A 16,696-nucleotide genomic window follows, 5' to 3' on the forward strand; every position below is an offset into this window, starting at 1 on the left:
TGGAGAGAGAGAGAGGTATGTGGGTGTACTCGTATGAGTAGATAGGTACACGTATCTAGACTAATAAAAAAAAGTTACATCTTTACATATTATATATATATATATATATTAAGAGAATTATGACCTTGATTTTTTAACAAACTAATTTGTAGTTGTCCTTGAACTTCGGGCCATGTGTGTGTCTATGTGTGTGTGCATGTGTGTGTGTATGGGCATTTGTTGGTGTCAGTGTGTGGTTATTTTTTTTTTTGTTTTGCTTTTCTTGCTTTTCTTGCCTTTTTTCACTTTTCGGTTGTTGTTAATTTTTTCGCATCTCTTTGCTAGCAATTTTTTGAACAACCTTTTAACCTTTTGAATCTTGCAAAAGCTTTGGAAGCGAGGTGGAGTAACAACATAAACATCTATTTACAGCTGCAATATTGACGCAATAAAAAGTATCGTTTCAATACAATGGTTGCACTTCAGAGAAAGAGAAAGACCGAGGAAGGAAGCCCAAAGAAGGACCACAAGAAGTCCAAGAGCTCCTTGGTTACGTCATCATTCATTCTTCACTCATACTCGAAACTACCAGATATCAATGATTCTCCAAAACCAAAGTCCGTGGGGTTAGATATATTTGTATGGGGGTCTGGATCCATGTGTGAGTTGGGATTGGGTCCATCCGCCAGCACGAAAGAAGTGAAAAGACCTCGATTGAATCCCTATTTGACTAAAGAGAAACTTGGTGGCACCCAGATCGTGGACTTTGCTGTGGGCGGTATGCATACTTTGGCATTAGACGGCAAGAACCGTATTTGGTCGTGGGGTACGAACGATAGTGCCGTGTTGGGCCGTGACACTTCAAACGCAAAAGAAGTGCTCAAAGATATGGATGCAGCAGGGAGTGATGGCGATGACGATGATGAAGATGGGGATCTAAATGAAGCAGAATCAACTCCGGGTTTGGTGGAAAACTTTCCCAAGGAGGGAGAAAAGATTGTTCAGTTGGCAGCAACAGACAACTTGAGCGCAGCCCTTTTGTCTAATGGTGATGTATATGCATGGGGCTGTTTCCGGTGTAATGAGGGTCTCCTAGGCTTTTTGAGGGACGAGATAAAGATACAAAAAACACCACTCAAAATCAAAGAACTCAAGAATGTAGTGCAATTGGCTGCTGGAAAGGACCACTTGCTTGCCTTGGATTCGAAGGGGATAGTGTTTGCTTGGGGTAACGGGCAACAGTTTCAATTAGGGAGAAGAGTTTTGGAAAGGCACCGTTTTAGAAGCTTGGAGCCACAGCAGTTTGGTCTTTATAACATCAAGTATATTGCCAGCGGTGATTTCCATTGTTTTGCCATTGACCACAGTGACAATGTTTACTCGTGGGGTTTGAACCAATTTGGGCAATGTGCGCTTACTGGCCAGAATGGGGAGTTGGAAGACGGATCTATCTTGACCAAGCCCACACTAATTCCAGAATTATCCGGTCTCGGAATCAAACAGATTGCTGCTGGCGAGCATCATACTTTGGCTTTAACCGAAACGGGAGAGGTACTTGCTTGGGGTAGATATGATATGAAAGAAATTGGCATACCAGAAAGTTTACTTCCCGAATCGTCGTTCAAAGATGCGCATGGAAAAGTGAGGTCTGTGCCTAGACCTACAAAGTTAAAATTTGGAGCTAAGAAGAGTCCAAAGATTAAAACTATTGGAGTTGGCTCTCATCATTCATTTGCTGTTACTGAGGATGGTTTTGTTTACGCGTGGGGTTTTTCGGAAACGTATGCACCCGGTTTAGGTAATTTGGATGAAGATGTAGAGCGTCCAACCAGAATCGTTAATACTGCTACAAAGTACGAAGATATCACGATGATCGGTGCAGGTGGTCAATTTTCCGTTAGTGGTGGTATCAAGATTGACGATGAGGATAAGGCAGAGGACAGACTAGAGAAATATGAAGAATTGGACGAAGAATAGTGGGTCATTTTTTTTTTTAAAAAAAAAAACAAAAAGGAGAAAAAAAGGCGGGTAAGGAAGGAAGGAAGGAAGGAAGGAAGGAAGGAAGGAAGGAAGGAAGGAAGGAAGGAAGGAGGGAAGGAAAAAGATTGTTATTCTTACATTCTCCACAGAAAAGAAAAAAAAGAAAAAAAGAAAAAAAAACACAAGAAAATGGTTGTAATTTTAAATATTCGTGGTGTAAAAGTATATTAAAGAAAAAGTAATAGATGTTTCCAAATTTTTCTTCTTCTTTCCTTTGTTTTTCATCTTCTTTTTTTTTTTTGATTATGTTCTTCTAACCAATTATCTTATTGCGAAAGCTCATGCAAGAATGGAAAGTATTACAATTTGTTTCAGAACCATAGAATTGTTTAACGAAAATAAATATAAAGCTCTCTCTTAAAAACATCTCTCTCGCCCTTTTTTACCATGGTGAATCAAACATAATATCCTTGCACCATAGCATAAAGTATTATCTACCTCACCATTGTGTCTCGTCCCATTTAACCATCTCCAACGCTTGTTGGTGAACGTCTTTTTGAACCTTTTTTCTCATATAAAAAATGGGACAATCCTTGTTGGAGCAAAGCACTTCCTGATGCAAGGAGCCTTGGCATCGTTGACATTCAGTCCACAATCTCGAAAACTTGTTTTCCAAGAAATTCATTTGCGACAATGCGTTCGTATAGAGTGCCTGTCCTTTACCATCTTTGATACAGTTAGGACACAATGCTCCACGATTCGTCGAGCTCAATGGTGTCTTACAGCTAACACAAACCTCGGATTTCTTCGCAAACCTCATAAGACCCCCCGTTTTCGGTGCTGACATTTTGATCGTTCTTGTGTGAGCACCCGCAAGAAGCTCTTTTGTTTTGGACTCTCCCAAGATTGGTATAAAGATTCTTTCCAAAGGCTTGGTCATCTGCTGGTCCAAGTAATATTTGACATCAATGGGAAGCGAGTTCTCCAACACATACAACGGGTCCTCTGATTTTTCATAGTTTTTCTCACCTCCTGACTTGACAATCACGTATGCCACACGATCGCCTAACGTAGGAGCAGATCCCGGATCCCTTTTCCTCATTCGCTCTGCTAGTTCCACATGAGCTTGCTTCGCAGAATAGTCGTGCTTGGAGTATGCTTTAGTAATCACCAACTGCGAAAGATCGACCCTGTTCTGCAACAAATCAGCAATAGTTTGCTTAACAAACCTTTGCGCCTTCTCGACATCCCGCTCCTCCAATATGAACTCCAACACTTTAGTGATAACATTCTGCACTAATCTACAATTGTCTCGCCTCACGGTTTCGATACCTTTGGTGTCCATCTTATCAAACTTCTTAGGGTTAGTCCAATAAAGCCCAGCATACCTCTTTTTGTTGATCAAAAGATACGGAAAATAGACCTTCTCAAACTCCAACTTGATGGGGTTCTTAAACTTTTGCGAGACATAATTGGCAGCCTCTTCCCCTAGCTTCATACAAGTCTCGAGATCCTGGTAACCAAACTTCACCATCACCGAATCAGTGTCACCATAGATGACCTTGGCGTCATAAGGGTGTCCATTCTTTTTGGAGTAGTGTTCCTGCACCTCGTTTTTGGTTTTTTCAATCATTTCACGTCCAAATGCAGTCACCGATGATGATATCGCCAAGCAGGGCAACTTACCAATCGTGGCACCAGTAAAACCATAAACCGAGTTGGCCGATATCTTCAAAGCCAATTGTCTACCGTTCAAGACATTCTTTTTGAATGGATCGGTTTCATTCTTGAGGTCCGTCTTGGCTTTCTTTCTTGCGGTAAGCAATTCATTCAAGATAGTGGGAAGAATTCCCTGCTTCTTGTTTGGTTTCACAAAGTAATCTCCATTTGGGGTTTTAGTGTAATCCTCCTCCGTGAGTTTATACGATTCAATAGTATTTTTACTGATTAAAGTTGTATAGCACAAATTGTGCGCCATCATAATGGAAGGGTACAACGAGCTAAAATCCAATGTAGCAATCGGTACATCGTAGTAACCTCTCTCGGGTTCAATAACCGTAGCACCTTCAAACTCTACATTGGATCCTTCGCTTTTCATGTTGGGGATAACAATACGCTCTTGCAAACATTTCCGGAACAACTGCGAAATAACTTTAATTTGTTGACCTCGCGATAACAAGTACGAGAATGGAACTCCCGTAACACGCGCCATTTCAGTGTAATTAACCAAACACATTAGTTTGTCCAAAAGACGCAAAGGTAGATAGGCATCTTTCAAACAATACACAGCCAACCGCCTTCTTGTCTCCTTTGTGCCGTTTTGCAAGTCAGTAATTATAGAGTGCTGAACATCTTCCTTTTGTTCTCCTAAAAAGTGCGCCGAAACCGAGTTAAGTGTGTATGACCTCAACTTGTATTCACGCTGAACAAATTGAAGCAAATCAAGTTGCATCCGCCCATCAATGTTGGCAACCTTGTTTTCTCGAGTTCCATATGCCCTAGAACTAAATACTGCATCCTTCACTTCTTGCTTGACAAATTGTAACCTTCCAAAATACGGGAATTTCTTCAAACCCAATGCCTTTGCTCTATCAAGTAAATAAGGAATGTCAAAATTGGCAATATTGTACCCAATAATAACATCGGGATCCACTTCATTCACGAAATCTTTCCAATGAAGCAACATATCCTCTTCTTTTTGGTGCTCAAAAATTTGAGAACCGATAATTGGAGCACAAGTGTTGACAGTAAACACATTCCTCACAAACGGTTTCGCATCACCCAATTTTGAAACAACATTGGCAATTTGAATAACTGGATCCTGCTCTGCTTCGGGAAATATACCTTTTCTTCCAGCACACTCAATGTCAAAGGATAAAATCCTTAAAGGTGCCATTTTCAACCATTTCCCCTCCGATGGATGAGATATCAAATCCTTATAGTCAATCGAGCATTCAATCTGACATGACGAGATCTTCAGACCAACCATGCTGTATTTAGTTTTGGGAAGTGTTATCCAGGACATACCCGTTATGTGGCAGTCAATCATCAACCGCAATAAATAGTTGATATTGTCATAAGTAACACTTTGCTGCAATGGAAATAACCCTTCAAAGGAGATTTCGGCTCTCTCAAACGCACCTCGCAATTTAGTTATATTCCGGTTATTGTTGACAAAGATTTGGAAAAAAGGCGTTTTGGTATTATTGTTGAAACCCCAAATCGATTCCCTAAACTCAATCTTGACTTCCACCACGCCTTCGTAATTAGCCTTCAAGTAGCTCGTGAATTGAGGAATAAGATTCTTGTTGAAACCTTTCGGCACAGGATAATAAAAGTAATGAATGAAACCTGTAACATTACATAGCACCGAGTAACCTTCTTGCGTGATTCCAAAAAACCTTGCATAAGTAGAATCGCCGTCATTATACTCTTCAGCATCCAATTGTTGAAATGAAATATCCTGTTCCGTAGGATCAAAGTCAGCTGGTAGAGGCGGTCTTGACCACGATTGATCCTCTTCTGAACTCATGGATTGCACAGCCTGTGTCATTCCAAGAAGCTCCTTCTCAAACTCAGAAGGAGACTCCGAGCCATTTGGTCTCTTCACTTTCTTGAGTAGTTGCTCCTGTGAAGCACTAAGCTCAAATTGAGATGACGCGGACGCGGCAATAGCCAGTTGACTTGCAACAGGCAACGAGTGCGCCTGATCCTGTTGATTATGATGGTTATACACCTCGTCTAATGTCCTTTTTCCCGACATTGATTATGAGTTATAGAACAGGTTGGCAGATTGGCAGATTGGCTGGGTGATAGACCAATCGATTAATTTTTATTTTTTACAAATAAGAAAAGTGGTGCACTAGATATCCCTAGCTTTCACTCAAAACAAGATCGTGCAGTTTCAAACAAGAAACGCAGAAAGAGAGAGAATTGGAGGGGGGGGGAGGAAAAAAAAATAAAAGAGAAAATAATCACGATTCGTGTATCGCCTTCTCATCACTTTGACGCGTCTGGCGAGAAATACATTCTGTCTTTTTTTCTTTGGCACAACCAGAGCCACACCCGCACATAATACACAAAGTTAAAGTGGGAGAGAATGTGTGTGTACATGTGGGTCTATCAGGTTTCATAAGCTGCTTTTCGAGGTGCAAACCTTTTTGCCCAAATATAGCTTGTTGATTGATGTGCTCTCTTTCTCTTCCTCTTTATTTTTTTTTCTTTTTTTCTATTTTTCTTTTTCTTTAGTCTTTTTTATTCATATAAGAAGAATCTGCTGATAAATGGCTGTCATTTTTTGTCAATAAAAAGGAGAGAGAAAAAAAAACAATGAACTTTCTCAATTTGTACAAAGTTTACAAAGTAAGCAACGTCAGCTATGTTAACTTGATCAAGAAGAAGATAAAAGAAGATATCAAAAAAAAAACACAAATTCTAAAAGTTCAAAATGCTAAAAATATAAAAAAAAATTAAATTATTCAACTACCTTCACTTAAGATCATCAACTTCCATTGCATCGTTCATGTCACTGATGTCTTTGCCGTCTTTGCCGTCTTTGAAATCGTTGACATCACTGGCATCATGGATTTCAGTAATTTGAGAACTTGTGTAATGTAAGGCACTTTCAGTTACGGACCTTGTATCCGGTGCTAATTGACCTGGTCTACTCTTCATGGCAGGTACATATTCTGATGAATGTGACTTTGTTCCCATATGTGGGCTACCCGTAGATGACAAGTTTATCACCGATGGTGACTCCGACTGAAAAAACTCGCTGTTTGCATCTCGATTAGAGTTTTTGGACGGCGAGGATCTTATATTCATGGTCGAGTCTCCATTCTTCATAGACCCTTTCTTCAATTTCTTGGCAAAGTCAGACGTTCGGTTATTGTGATTTTGTTTCGATAGCTCCTTCAACTGGTTGATGTTGTGAATACACTTGTTGATTGTCTGCATGAGTAACTTTGGTTTCAATGGCTTCGATACATAGTCGTCCATCCCCTTCGCAAGCGATTTCTCTCGATCACCCAACATCGCGTGGGCTGTTAATGCTATAATGGGGGTCCTGAATGTCAAATAGTCAATCGGATTCGATTTTTTCTCCCATTGACGAATCTTCTCCACGGACTCAAATCCTCCCATAACGGGCATTTGCACATCCATCAAAACCACATCGTACCTATTCTTTTGAACAGCCTCAAATGCCTCCAATCCATTTTCGACAACTTCAACCTGGTGTCCTTGCTTTTCCAATATTCGAACAGCCAATTTCTGGTTTACCAAATTATCCTCGGCCAACAAGATCTTGTAGCTAACGGATTCGTCAGAGTTTTGCGAAATAGATCTTGACTCCAAAGCCGGGATCAATGCACTTGCAAGATCAGTAATTGAGCACGGGGTGTTTCCATACGACGAGATACCCAAATCAATACACACACGCATGTTCAACTCTGGAATAGAATGGTGCACAAGCACCAAGGGGATATATTTAACCTCTGATAAAAGACGCAATTTCTTAGCAGTAGCAATCGAATCAATCATGATGATATCATACTTGATAGGTTCTGATAAGTTGGCATCTTCAATATTCCGAACAATCACCGGGTTCAATCCCAACTCCAAAATTCCATCTCTAATATCCTCCAACTCCTCATCACTATGCTCATTGGAAACAAAGAGCACGTAGTGTGAGCTAAAGGGCAAGAGCTGCTCAGTCTGGCGCGTGTACCGTATATTGGAGGGAGATACACTAACAGTGAAATTGAAGTTGGATCCAGAACCATACTCGGATGTGACCCATATTTCACCACCCATGAGGTGGATCAATTGTCTCGAGATAGATAAACCTAGACCAGTACCACCAAACTTTCTTGTTGTAGAACCATCAGCTTGACAGAAAGTGTCAAAAATCAAACCTAATTTGTCCTTTTCGATACCGATACCTGTATCACTCACACAAACTTCTAGTAATAATTTATCACTATCTTCGGCAGTCTTGTCAGATTTCTTTACACTAACACTCACTCTACCTTCCTTTGTAAACTTTATTGCGTTACCTGCCAAGTTCAAAATAACCTGTCTCAATCTAAACGAGTCACCAATAAGATTATCTGGGAACGACGAGTCACACTGATACGTCAAGTCCAAGTTCTTTTCAATCGCCTTCACCGCCAATGTTTTCAATGCACCAAACACTGTACCACGGAGTGAAAAGTCAATCTGCTCAACCGTCATCCGGTTGGCTTCAATCTTGGAAATATCCAAAATATCATCAATAATCGTCAAAAGGGAGTTTGCCAAATTGTGGACAATGGACAACATCTCCCTTTGGTATTGCGTCAACTCAGTATCTAACGACAATTGCGTCATACCAATGATACCATTCAATGGGGTTCTAATTTCGTGCGACATGTTGGCCAAGAACTCTGACTTGGCACTGTTGGCCAACTCTGCTGCTTCTCTTGCTGCGGTGTTCCTTTGAATGGACTCCCTCAAGTTTAAAACCATTTGGTTGATTTTGGTTTTCAACGCATCCATTTCTCCCAGCGCTTCAACAGTAATAAACCTTGTGAAGTCACCATCTGTGGCCGCCGCAGTAATTTGGGCAAATGCTCTCACTTGCGAAGTCAAGTTTGAAGCCATGGTGTTCACATTTGAAGTGATTTCTTTCCATAATCCATCAACATCGCTAACTTGGGCTTGGATACCTAATTTACCATTTATACCGACATCTCTAGCAACTTTAGAGACTTCGGAAGCAAACAACTGCAAAGAGTCCACCATCTTGTTGATGGTGTTTTTCAATTGCAAAATTTCTCCCTGAGCATGAACATCAATCTTTTGCGACAAATCACCATGAGCGACAGCAGTAGTGACGGTGGCAATGGATCTCACTTGATTGGTTAAATTTGTTGCCATTAAGTTAACGTTCTCGGTGACTGCTTTCCATGCGCCCTCGACATCTTGAACGTTGGCTTGACCGCCCAAAATACCAAGAGTACCGACTTCTCGTGACAATGTGGTAACTTCGGACGCGAATTTCAACAATCGGTCCACCATTTGATTGATTGTTAATTTCAAATTTAAAATTTCACCTTTACAATCAGCAGTGACTTTCTTGGACAAATCTCCCTTGGCAACGGCAGTAGTAACATTTGCGATATTTCTCACTTGCGTAGTCAAGTTCAAGGCCATTGCGTTTACGTTATCGGTCAATTCTTTCCAAATACCTTCAACGTTTTCAATAAATGCTTGACCACCCAAGATTCCCAAAACTCCGACATCTCTTGCAACTTTGGACACCTCAAACGCAAAAGTTCTCAATTGGTCCACCATTGTGTTTATAGTCATTTGTAATTGTAAGATTTCACCTTGGGCGTGAACATTGATTTTTCTCGACAAGTCACCTCTAGCGACTGCTCTTGTGACATCGGCGATTTCTCTCACTTGGTTTGTTAAATTGGAAGCCATAATATTGACATTATCGGTTAATGATCTCCATATACCCACAGATCCTTCGTTTTTCGCTTGACCGCCCAATTCACCATTGGCGACCTCGGTGGCCACTTTGGTGACTTCGCTTGCGAAAGTCTGCAACTGGTCCATCATTGTGTTTATGGTGATTTTCACTTTTAAAATCTCGGGGTCGCTTTCCACTGTGTGGATTTCGACTTTCTTGGACAAGTCACCCATCGCAACAGATATGACAACTGTACCAATCTCCGAGAGAGCCTGTTTGAATGCTTTGTTTGCCGTCTTGCATACCTCTAACTCGTTGTTTTGGTCATTGATGACCAAGTTTTGCTGATTAATGTGTTTGATCAAGTCATTTCTGATCTCCATATGCTTTTGTTCGTACAACACGGGGTCTTCGAGAATTTGCAATATTTCATGTTGCGTGTGTGAGGTGGCCAACATCGTCCCCTCGCCAAATACGTTGTTGTTATGTTGGTGGTGGTTGTGGTGGTTTTTATTGTTGCCGTTGCTGTTGCCGTTGCTGTTGCTGTTGCTATTATTATTGTTGTGATTACTATTAGTAAATGGATCTGCGGCTGAGTTCAAAGACGCTGGCGAGCGCGAGGTCAGTTTATTGGAAGTTGGTGAGTGTGATGCTGATGAGTCCAAGTTCAAGTTAAATGAGAAGTTACTCTCTACGGGCGATGAGACGACTGCGGTTGATAGTCTTTGTTTCTTGACTGGCGGAGTAATTTTGGAAACAATTTTTTTTTTTTATATATCTAGAGCTGGGTGGGGAGCTTTGAGGCAAAAAGGGGCAGAGAGACACAAAAATGGTGATGATGAAAATTTTGCTCGTGGATTTTAGATCTCAAATTTTTAGTGTTAATATTCGTGTTAGTGGTAGTATTAGTGTTCGCGATCGTTTTGCTTGATAGTCGGTGATTGGTGATAACGGTTGATCCACTTTGTCCCTTACAATTTTTTTTTATAATGATTGGTGGCTATATAGCTATTGTTGTTGACGTTTCAGAGGTAGTTACTTTTTTTTTTTCTCTCTCTTTTTCCTTATAGTTATTGTTGTTGGTATTGTTATAAGGGTTATGGTGAAATGTTAGTCTATCGAGTTTGTATGCCTTAGTCAGTAATGCTGTTGGTGCTATTTTTGGTGCCAGTTTGTGCGTGTGTGCGTGCGTGAATTGAACATTTTGGTCGATGACGTATTCAGCGCTAACAGGTCTCAATAAGACAAGACCCAAAGGGGCCAAAACAAAACAAATGTAGTAAGGATGCGGCGCGTATCTATCACATATACAGTACAAATAGATTGGTAAAAAACTATAATATGTTAGGTAAGCACTAGTACTGGTCTTACTAAGCATATCTGTACACATACATCTATACATACATATTAATCAACCAACTAACTGACTGACTAACTAACTAACTAACTAACTAACTAACTGACTAAGTGACTGACTAAGTGACTAGCTCATATAAGTACTTGTCTCTACTACTACAGGTAAATTGGAGATAATACTTATGCACGTGATCTAATGATATTCAAACATTTTATGAATTTTTCATACTCTATCACTAGAGACGTGCAGAACATTAATTAACTTGATACAAGTGATACGAAGCCATTACGGTGACGAAGCAGTAAGATCAAAGAGTGTTAGAATAGTGCATTCTTTATTCTTTTTTTCTCTTTGTGTGTTCAACTGGGATTACTAGCCTAGCCGCTGCTTCAATACATTTGAAAAGTCAAATGTAGAGTTTGCAATTTTCGAAAAATCACAATGTCACAGCTATTATTTTTGTCCAAATTTAGACGAGAATTCTCCACTAGGTGCAAACATGAAAGATAAAAACCGTTGTAAAATGTTTGCGTTGATGGAATTAAGTGGATTTCTAAAGCATGGATAAAGATTACTACTTCTATTAATACAGTCACAATCAATACCATCACATTTAATACTATTACCATTATAATTATTTCAATAGCTACGTATTTTATATACATTTTGTGTAACTTTACCCCTGATAAGACGATGCTGGTAATTCAATACTATCACCATTCCTATTATTTTTATTACTACTATACAGACCTAAAACAAATGCCTCAAATAAATAGATATCCATTCCATGAAAAGCAAGTACATTTATCACAGACATGATTTGCTTTCTGCTTCTTTGTTTGTTTGATTTTTTTTTTTTTGTTTTTTATCCCAAAACGTTAGCAGATAATTCTCCTTGATTGTATCAATCATCACTTGTTCTGACTATTTCCAAAATTTTTGGCTCAAAATTCAAGTGAAAAAAAGAATTATAAAGGAAAAAAACTTCTCACTTTTTTTTTTTTTTTGAAATATGACATTGTTTTATCCACCAATCTAATTATTGCCTTGAAGCTAAAAAAAAAGAGTGAGCTTTCAACTTAACAATAAGACATTAGATTTCTCTTCTTTGCTCTGTGAGATCCTCCAATGGAGTATCACACCATATAAACTCTACTTCAAACTGATCGAAACCACCATTGGTTTTGGTGAACAGAGGTCGTGTACATTGGGCATAAAAATCTGGTTTAAATGAAAATACAGGATAGAAAAAAAAACTCAAAAAAAAAGAAGCGAAAAAACTTGCCTGGCTCACTCTCACGTTTGTCTTTCGCATTCGCAACTCAAAAGAGCTTGATCATTTATAGACCAGCCCAATTACCACCATTTTAACATAAAAGTCCTACATTAATTAGATCAGCCACATATACATATACGTATACACATACACATACACATACACATATACATCATGCCAGCCTCATCAAACTATCAGCTCACGTTGTCAGACGAGTCTAAGGAAAGAATTGTCAAATTGTTGGAATACTCCAAGACAATTGCTCACTACGGTTTCATTCCATTTGTGTTATACTTGGGTTGGTCAGCTACTCCAAGCAAGCCTTCCATCTTGAGCTTGTTGTCACCATTTCCATCTGCCTAAATAGAGAACAGATCGAAGCTTTGAGATGTGGGCAGTTTCCGAATGTGTGCAATAGACACTGTTTTGTTAAAATTTCAAAATTTTCCACCATCACCAATCGATAATTTATCAAACACAATCTATTCAATGTTTGCCGATTTCTAGCAACGCCTAGTAGTGTTAAGCATTGTTTAGCATTGTTCAGTCTACTATACCCGAGAAAGAGGTCATTTGTCTAATATCATTTCCCGGTTAATAATGTATATATATATATCTATCTTTTTTTTATAATAAACTTTGTCCATCAAAACCTGTATTTTTCCATACTTTTCCTCTCTTTCCTTTTCTTTTTCTTTTTTTTTTTTCCCCTCTATAATTTTCCTATAATTAATATCCCCCTTTGTTTTGTTTTTCTTCTATTCCTTTGTCTAGCATCTTCTTTTCAGTAGCAGAATTACAGTTTAAGGCGATTTTGAAAGCTACAGAATGAGTCTATAATTGGCAAGGAACAAGTACACCGTTCTCAAAAATGTGACATTCTTTCTGATGTTCTTTCTCCCCCTCCCCCCGGACCTACATTGTTATATTTCGTTTGTTTGTTCTCTCTCACGCAAAAAGTTATTATATCGAGATCTTTTCTCTGCTCAAAAATTATATTCTTCCCCACGCTACACAATTCATTTTGCCATATTTCGTTTTTCTTATTTACTTCGATTTCTTTCTTTCTTTCTTTTCTTTTCTTTTCTTTTTCTTTTTCTTTTTCATTTTTTTTTTTGGTTCTTTTTCACACCTCATGAGCCACCTACAGACGGAAAGTACAGGACATGGTGTGATCAATCGTCGAAGCATAGAGGTCATTTCGGGTTTAGCTGCCGGGTTCACGACCACAGTCATCACACATCCACTCGATGTCATCAAAGTCAAACTACAGTTGAGCCATATGAATATGGCGTCGCCTAGAACACAACCACTCCAGTCCATCCTATCCGTTATTAGACGAATGGATAACGATGCTTTGTTGTTAACAAAGCAGAACCATCGACCGAAAGCTGTTAATTTGCTATTCGAATACTACCGAGGTATCGTTCCAAATTTGCTAGGCAATATTTCAGCATGGGGAATATATTTCACTTTGTACGCGGAGTTCAAAACACAAATTGCATTTCAGAATGATACATTGACTTATTTCACAAGCTCAACCTTGGCCGGTATAACGACTTCCCTTTTGACCAACCCCATTTGGGTGTTGAAGACACGGATATTGGGCGGTTCAAGAGCGCAGCCGGATTCATACAAGTCTGTGCTCGATGGAGTTAAGCAGATGCTTCGTAACGAAGGCATACAAAGCTTTTGGAAAGGAGCTGTTCCCAGTATGTTCCAAGTATTCCAAGCAAGCTTGCAAATAACAATTTATGACCATTTGAAGAATTACGTACTGCCGAGTCCAAAGACCACAAATATGCAAGCTAATGATGTGAAACTGAATCTCACATTGACTACATGGCAATATTTGTACACTTCAGCCACATCAAAGATCATCAGCAGCTTGATCATGTATCCTGCTCAAGTAGTGAAGTCGAGGATCCAAAATAGCCATGGTCACTTGGGTATTCGACAAGTCGTTCACATTTTGTATTACAAAGAAGGTGGATACTTTGCTTTCTATAAGGGGTTGAGCGCAAATATAGTGAGAGTCCTCCCGGCAACGTGTATTACATTTATGGTTTACGAAAATGTTAAAAAGTACTTGACTTTGCAATATTTGGAGTAATACACTTTTCGGATGTAGTTATGGGTGCGCCCGTTGTAAAAGTGGTGGATGCAATTAGATTTTATAGACAACCTTCTGTGATAGATAGATAGTTAATGGATGATATATATATATATATGTATATATATACATATAAATATATCTATACGTTGTTATTGCTATCGATATGGCTCTGGCATCTATGTATTAGGGATGGAGGACGCGTGAAAAAAAAGAAAAATTAAATCAAAAATTGGAAATGATTACATAATCAGAATAATTTTCAAATATCTTTCTATATTTACCATTTGCAAAACATAAAACTTTGGGGTGGTTGCTATATTCAATTTTTAATTTTTATATATCTAAATCAACGATTAGAATTACAACTAAGATTATAGTTATTGAAGATAGAAACAAGACTAGAAATAATACAATATCATTATCCACCATGTCAGTTGCCTCACCCATTAATGGTTCCGGGCTTGATGCAGAGCCACTACTTGAAACTGACTTGAAGAGAAAAGTTAATGATGAACTCCTCAGTTCGTCTTTTAACAAGGACACATTTGTCACAATACAAAATGGCGGTAGTGGTGATCATAATAATAATAATAATAATAATAATGATGATGATGATGATGATGATGGACGTAAAATAAAGCGAGCCAAGTTGTCGGAGTCCGAGCAAGAACCAGAACACGGGAAAGTACACAACGAGACAGAGGAAGATAATGCCAAAGAGTGGATGCCACCTTCAATTACAAGTATCGAGAACTTCTCCAATTTTAAAACCACAACGTATTCATCCAAAGTGCCACAATCGATTCTTGAGAACCCCGAGGAGCCCGTAGAACTCGGGGTCGATGAAGCAGGGAGAGGTCCTGTGTTGGGCCCAATGGTTTACGGTATTGCCTACTCTTTACTGAGTTTTCTGAAATGTTTACAAAAGCAATATGGGTTTGCCGATTCTAAACAATTAACAGGTGACAAAAGGGAACTGCTATTTAAAATGATGGAAGATACCCACATTGAGAATGGGCTAAGCAAACATGTGGGATGGGCAACTACAACAATGACTGCAAAGGATATCTCGCTGGGGATGTTGCGACTGGTGAGTAATGGCAAAGGTGTTTACAATCTAAACGAGCAGGCGCACGATGCAACGATTGAACTTATCCGGCTCATTCTTAGTAAAGGTGTCAACATTACGGCAATTTACGTGGATACAGTAGGACCTCCTGCAACATACCAGGCTAAATTGAAGAAATTGTTCCCAACCATTGACATAACAGTGACGAAAAAGGCCGATAGTATATACCCGATTGTTAGTACAGCATCCGTTGTTGCCAAGGTGACAAGGGATTTGAACTTGAAGTATGCGAACCAACACATCAACTTACTCAAGAACCATGCATTGGGTTCGGGGTATCCGAGTGACCCAAACACTAGCTTCTGGTTAAACCATAACGTTGATCCCATTTTTGGTTGGTGCTTTGGGTTTATCCGTTTTTCCTGGCAAACAGCAAAGGACTGCTTGATTAAGCACAATGCAGTGCCTGTGATCTACAGAGACCAATGTGAGAGGACAAAGGGGTACAAAGACGTGTCGCAATTGATGAAGGACAGCAGTGAGGATGGAAAACAGGGCCGGATTAGCAAAATGCATTATAACAGCGACTTAGTTGAGCTATAGGTGGTACAATATTTGGTGCATAAAGCTGACTATGTAGAGAGCATGCACAATTGTACATATATATATATATATATATATACATATATGTATATAAGAGATTCTTGAATTGTTTATAAAGTACAACAAATACAATCACGTGATTATACGGAGATGTACCTCCGTAGAAGAGGGGAAGGGCAAACACAAATAGACAAAATTGAGAAGAGAAGCCTGTCGTGCTCTTTGTGTGACATTTTGGGGAGTAGTGAGGGAGTGAGAAGCAAAAAAAAAAATAAAAAAATTTAAACAGAAAAAGTTGGCTATCGGAAATCATTGCTGCGAAAGACTCCAAACCACAAAGAGATTTTTGTAGCGATTTTTGATACAACAGATAGCTAGAGAGTTTATTCTTTAAGCGATACCGTTGTGTTGAGAATGATCTCTGATGGCATAAATAATACTTTAACAACAGTGATAGTAGTAGTAGTAGTAGTAGTATTGTGCCTTTTCCAACTGTAAAAGAGAAAGCTCTTGTTGATGGAATCTAACAAAATGTAAGAGGAGAAGAAAGGGGGGATTAGGGTAGGGGAAGAGTGAAGAAGAGCAATGTAAAAAGGATATAGTATACACTATATGGAACGGTTTTGGCCGATTGAGTATACTTTATTGATTGAGATCACCTGTTCCGTAAGCACCTATTACGTTCTTTCTTACTTTGTCCGCATAGAAAATTATACACAATTTTAATACTTGTATCATATATATATATATATATATATATATATATATATATGTCAACTACTTTCTATCAACTTCTTCAAATTGAAAAAGCAAAATTGGCAGAGATGGTATTTTTTTACCAAATGAAGTGGCTACTA

General features: G+C 39.0%; 6 protein-coding genes across 6 annotated transcripts; 4 read left to right on the forward strand and 2 right to left on the reverse strand. All coding sequences in view use genetic code 12, as the record gives it.

Annotated features, from left to right (window-relative positions):
- Nucleotides 1–450: 450 nt before the first annotated feature.
- On the forward strand, nt 451–1,956 carry RCC1 (Regulator of chromosome condensation; the record flags this gene model as incomplete). Its single annotated transcript, XM_001523548.2, has 1 exon — nt 451–1,956. The coding sequence occupies one exon, from the start codon at nt 451–453 to the stop codon at nt 1,954–1,956; it is 1,506 nt and encodes a 501-aa protein (XP_001523598.2).
- A 502-nt stretch (nt 1,957–2,458) lies between these two features.
- Nucleotides 2,459–5,722, reverse strand: POL3 (DNA-directed DNA polymerase delta; the record flags this gene model as incomplete). Its single annotated transcript, XM_001523549.2, has 1 exon — nt 2,459–5,722. The coding sequence occupies one exon, from the start codon at nt 5,720–5,722 to the stop codon at nt 2,459–2,461; it is 3,264 nt and encodes a 1,087-aa protein (XP_001523599.2).
- A 725-nt stretch (nt 5,723–6,447) lies between these two features.
- NIK1 (histidine kinase osmosensor) lies at nt 6,448–9,876 on the reverse strand (the record flags this gene model as incomplete). The annotated part of the gene is made up of 1 exon (XM_001523550.2): nt 6,448–9,876. The coding sequence occupies one exon, from the start codon at nt 9,874–9,876 to the stop codon at nt 6,448–6,450; it is 3,429 nt and encodes a 1,142-aa protein (XP_001523600.2).
- A 2,349-nt stretch (nt 9,877–12,225) lies between these two features.
- TOM7 (translocase of the outer mitochondrial membrane) lies at nt 12,226–12,414 on the forward strand (the record flags this gene model as incomplete). Its single annotated transcript, XM_001523551.1, has 1 exon — nt 12,226–12,414. One exon carries the CDS (start codon nt 12,226–12,228, stop codon nt 12,412–12,414), a length of 189 nt encoding a protein of 62 aa, XP_001523601.1.
- Nucleotides 12,415–12,879: 465 nt separating this feature from the next.
- Nucleotides 12,880–14,164, forward strand: FLX1 (mitochondrial FAD carrier protein flx1; the record flags this gene model as incomplete). The annotated part of the gene is made up of 2 exons (XM_001523552.2): nt 12,880–12,883; nt 13,215–14,164. The coding sequence occupies 2 exons, from the start codon at nt 12,880–12,882 to the stop codon at nt 14,162–14,164; spliced, it is 954 nt and encodes a 317-aa protein (XP_001523602.2).
- Nucleotides 14,165–14,594: 430 nt separating this feature from the next.
- PVL30_005156 (uncharacterized protein) lies at nt 14,595–15,839 on the forward strand (the record flags this gene model as incomplete). The annotated part of the gene is made up of 1 exon (XM_001523553.1): nt 14,595–15,839. One exon carries the CDS (start codon nt 14,595–14,597, stop codon nt 15,837–15,839), a length of 1,245 nt encoding a protein of 414 aa, XP_001523603.2.
- Between the last annotated feature and the right edge of the window lie 857 nt (nt 15,840–16,696).

This window comes from Lodderomyces elongisporus, chromosome 7 (assembly GCF_030384665.1).
Source record: "Lodderomyces elongisporus chromosome 7, complete sequence".
Lineage (NCBI taxonomy): Eukaryota > Fungi > Ascomycota > Pichiomycetes > Serinales > Debaryomycetaceae > Lodderomyces > Lodderomyces elongisporus.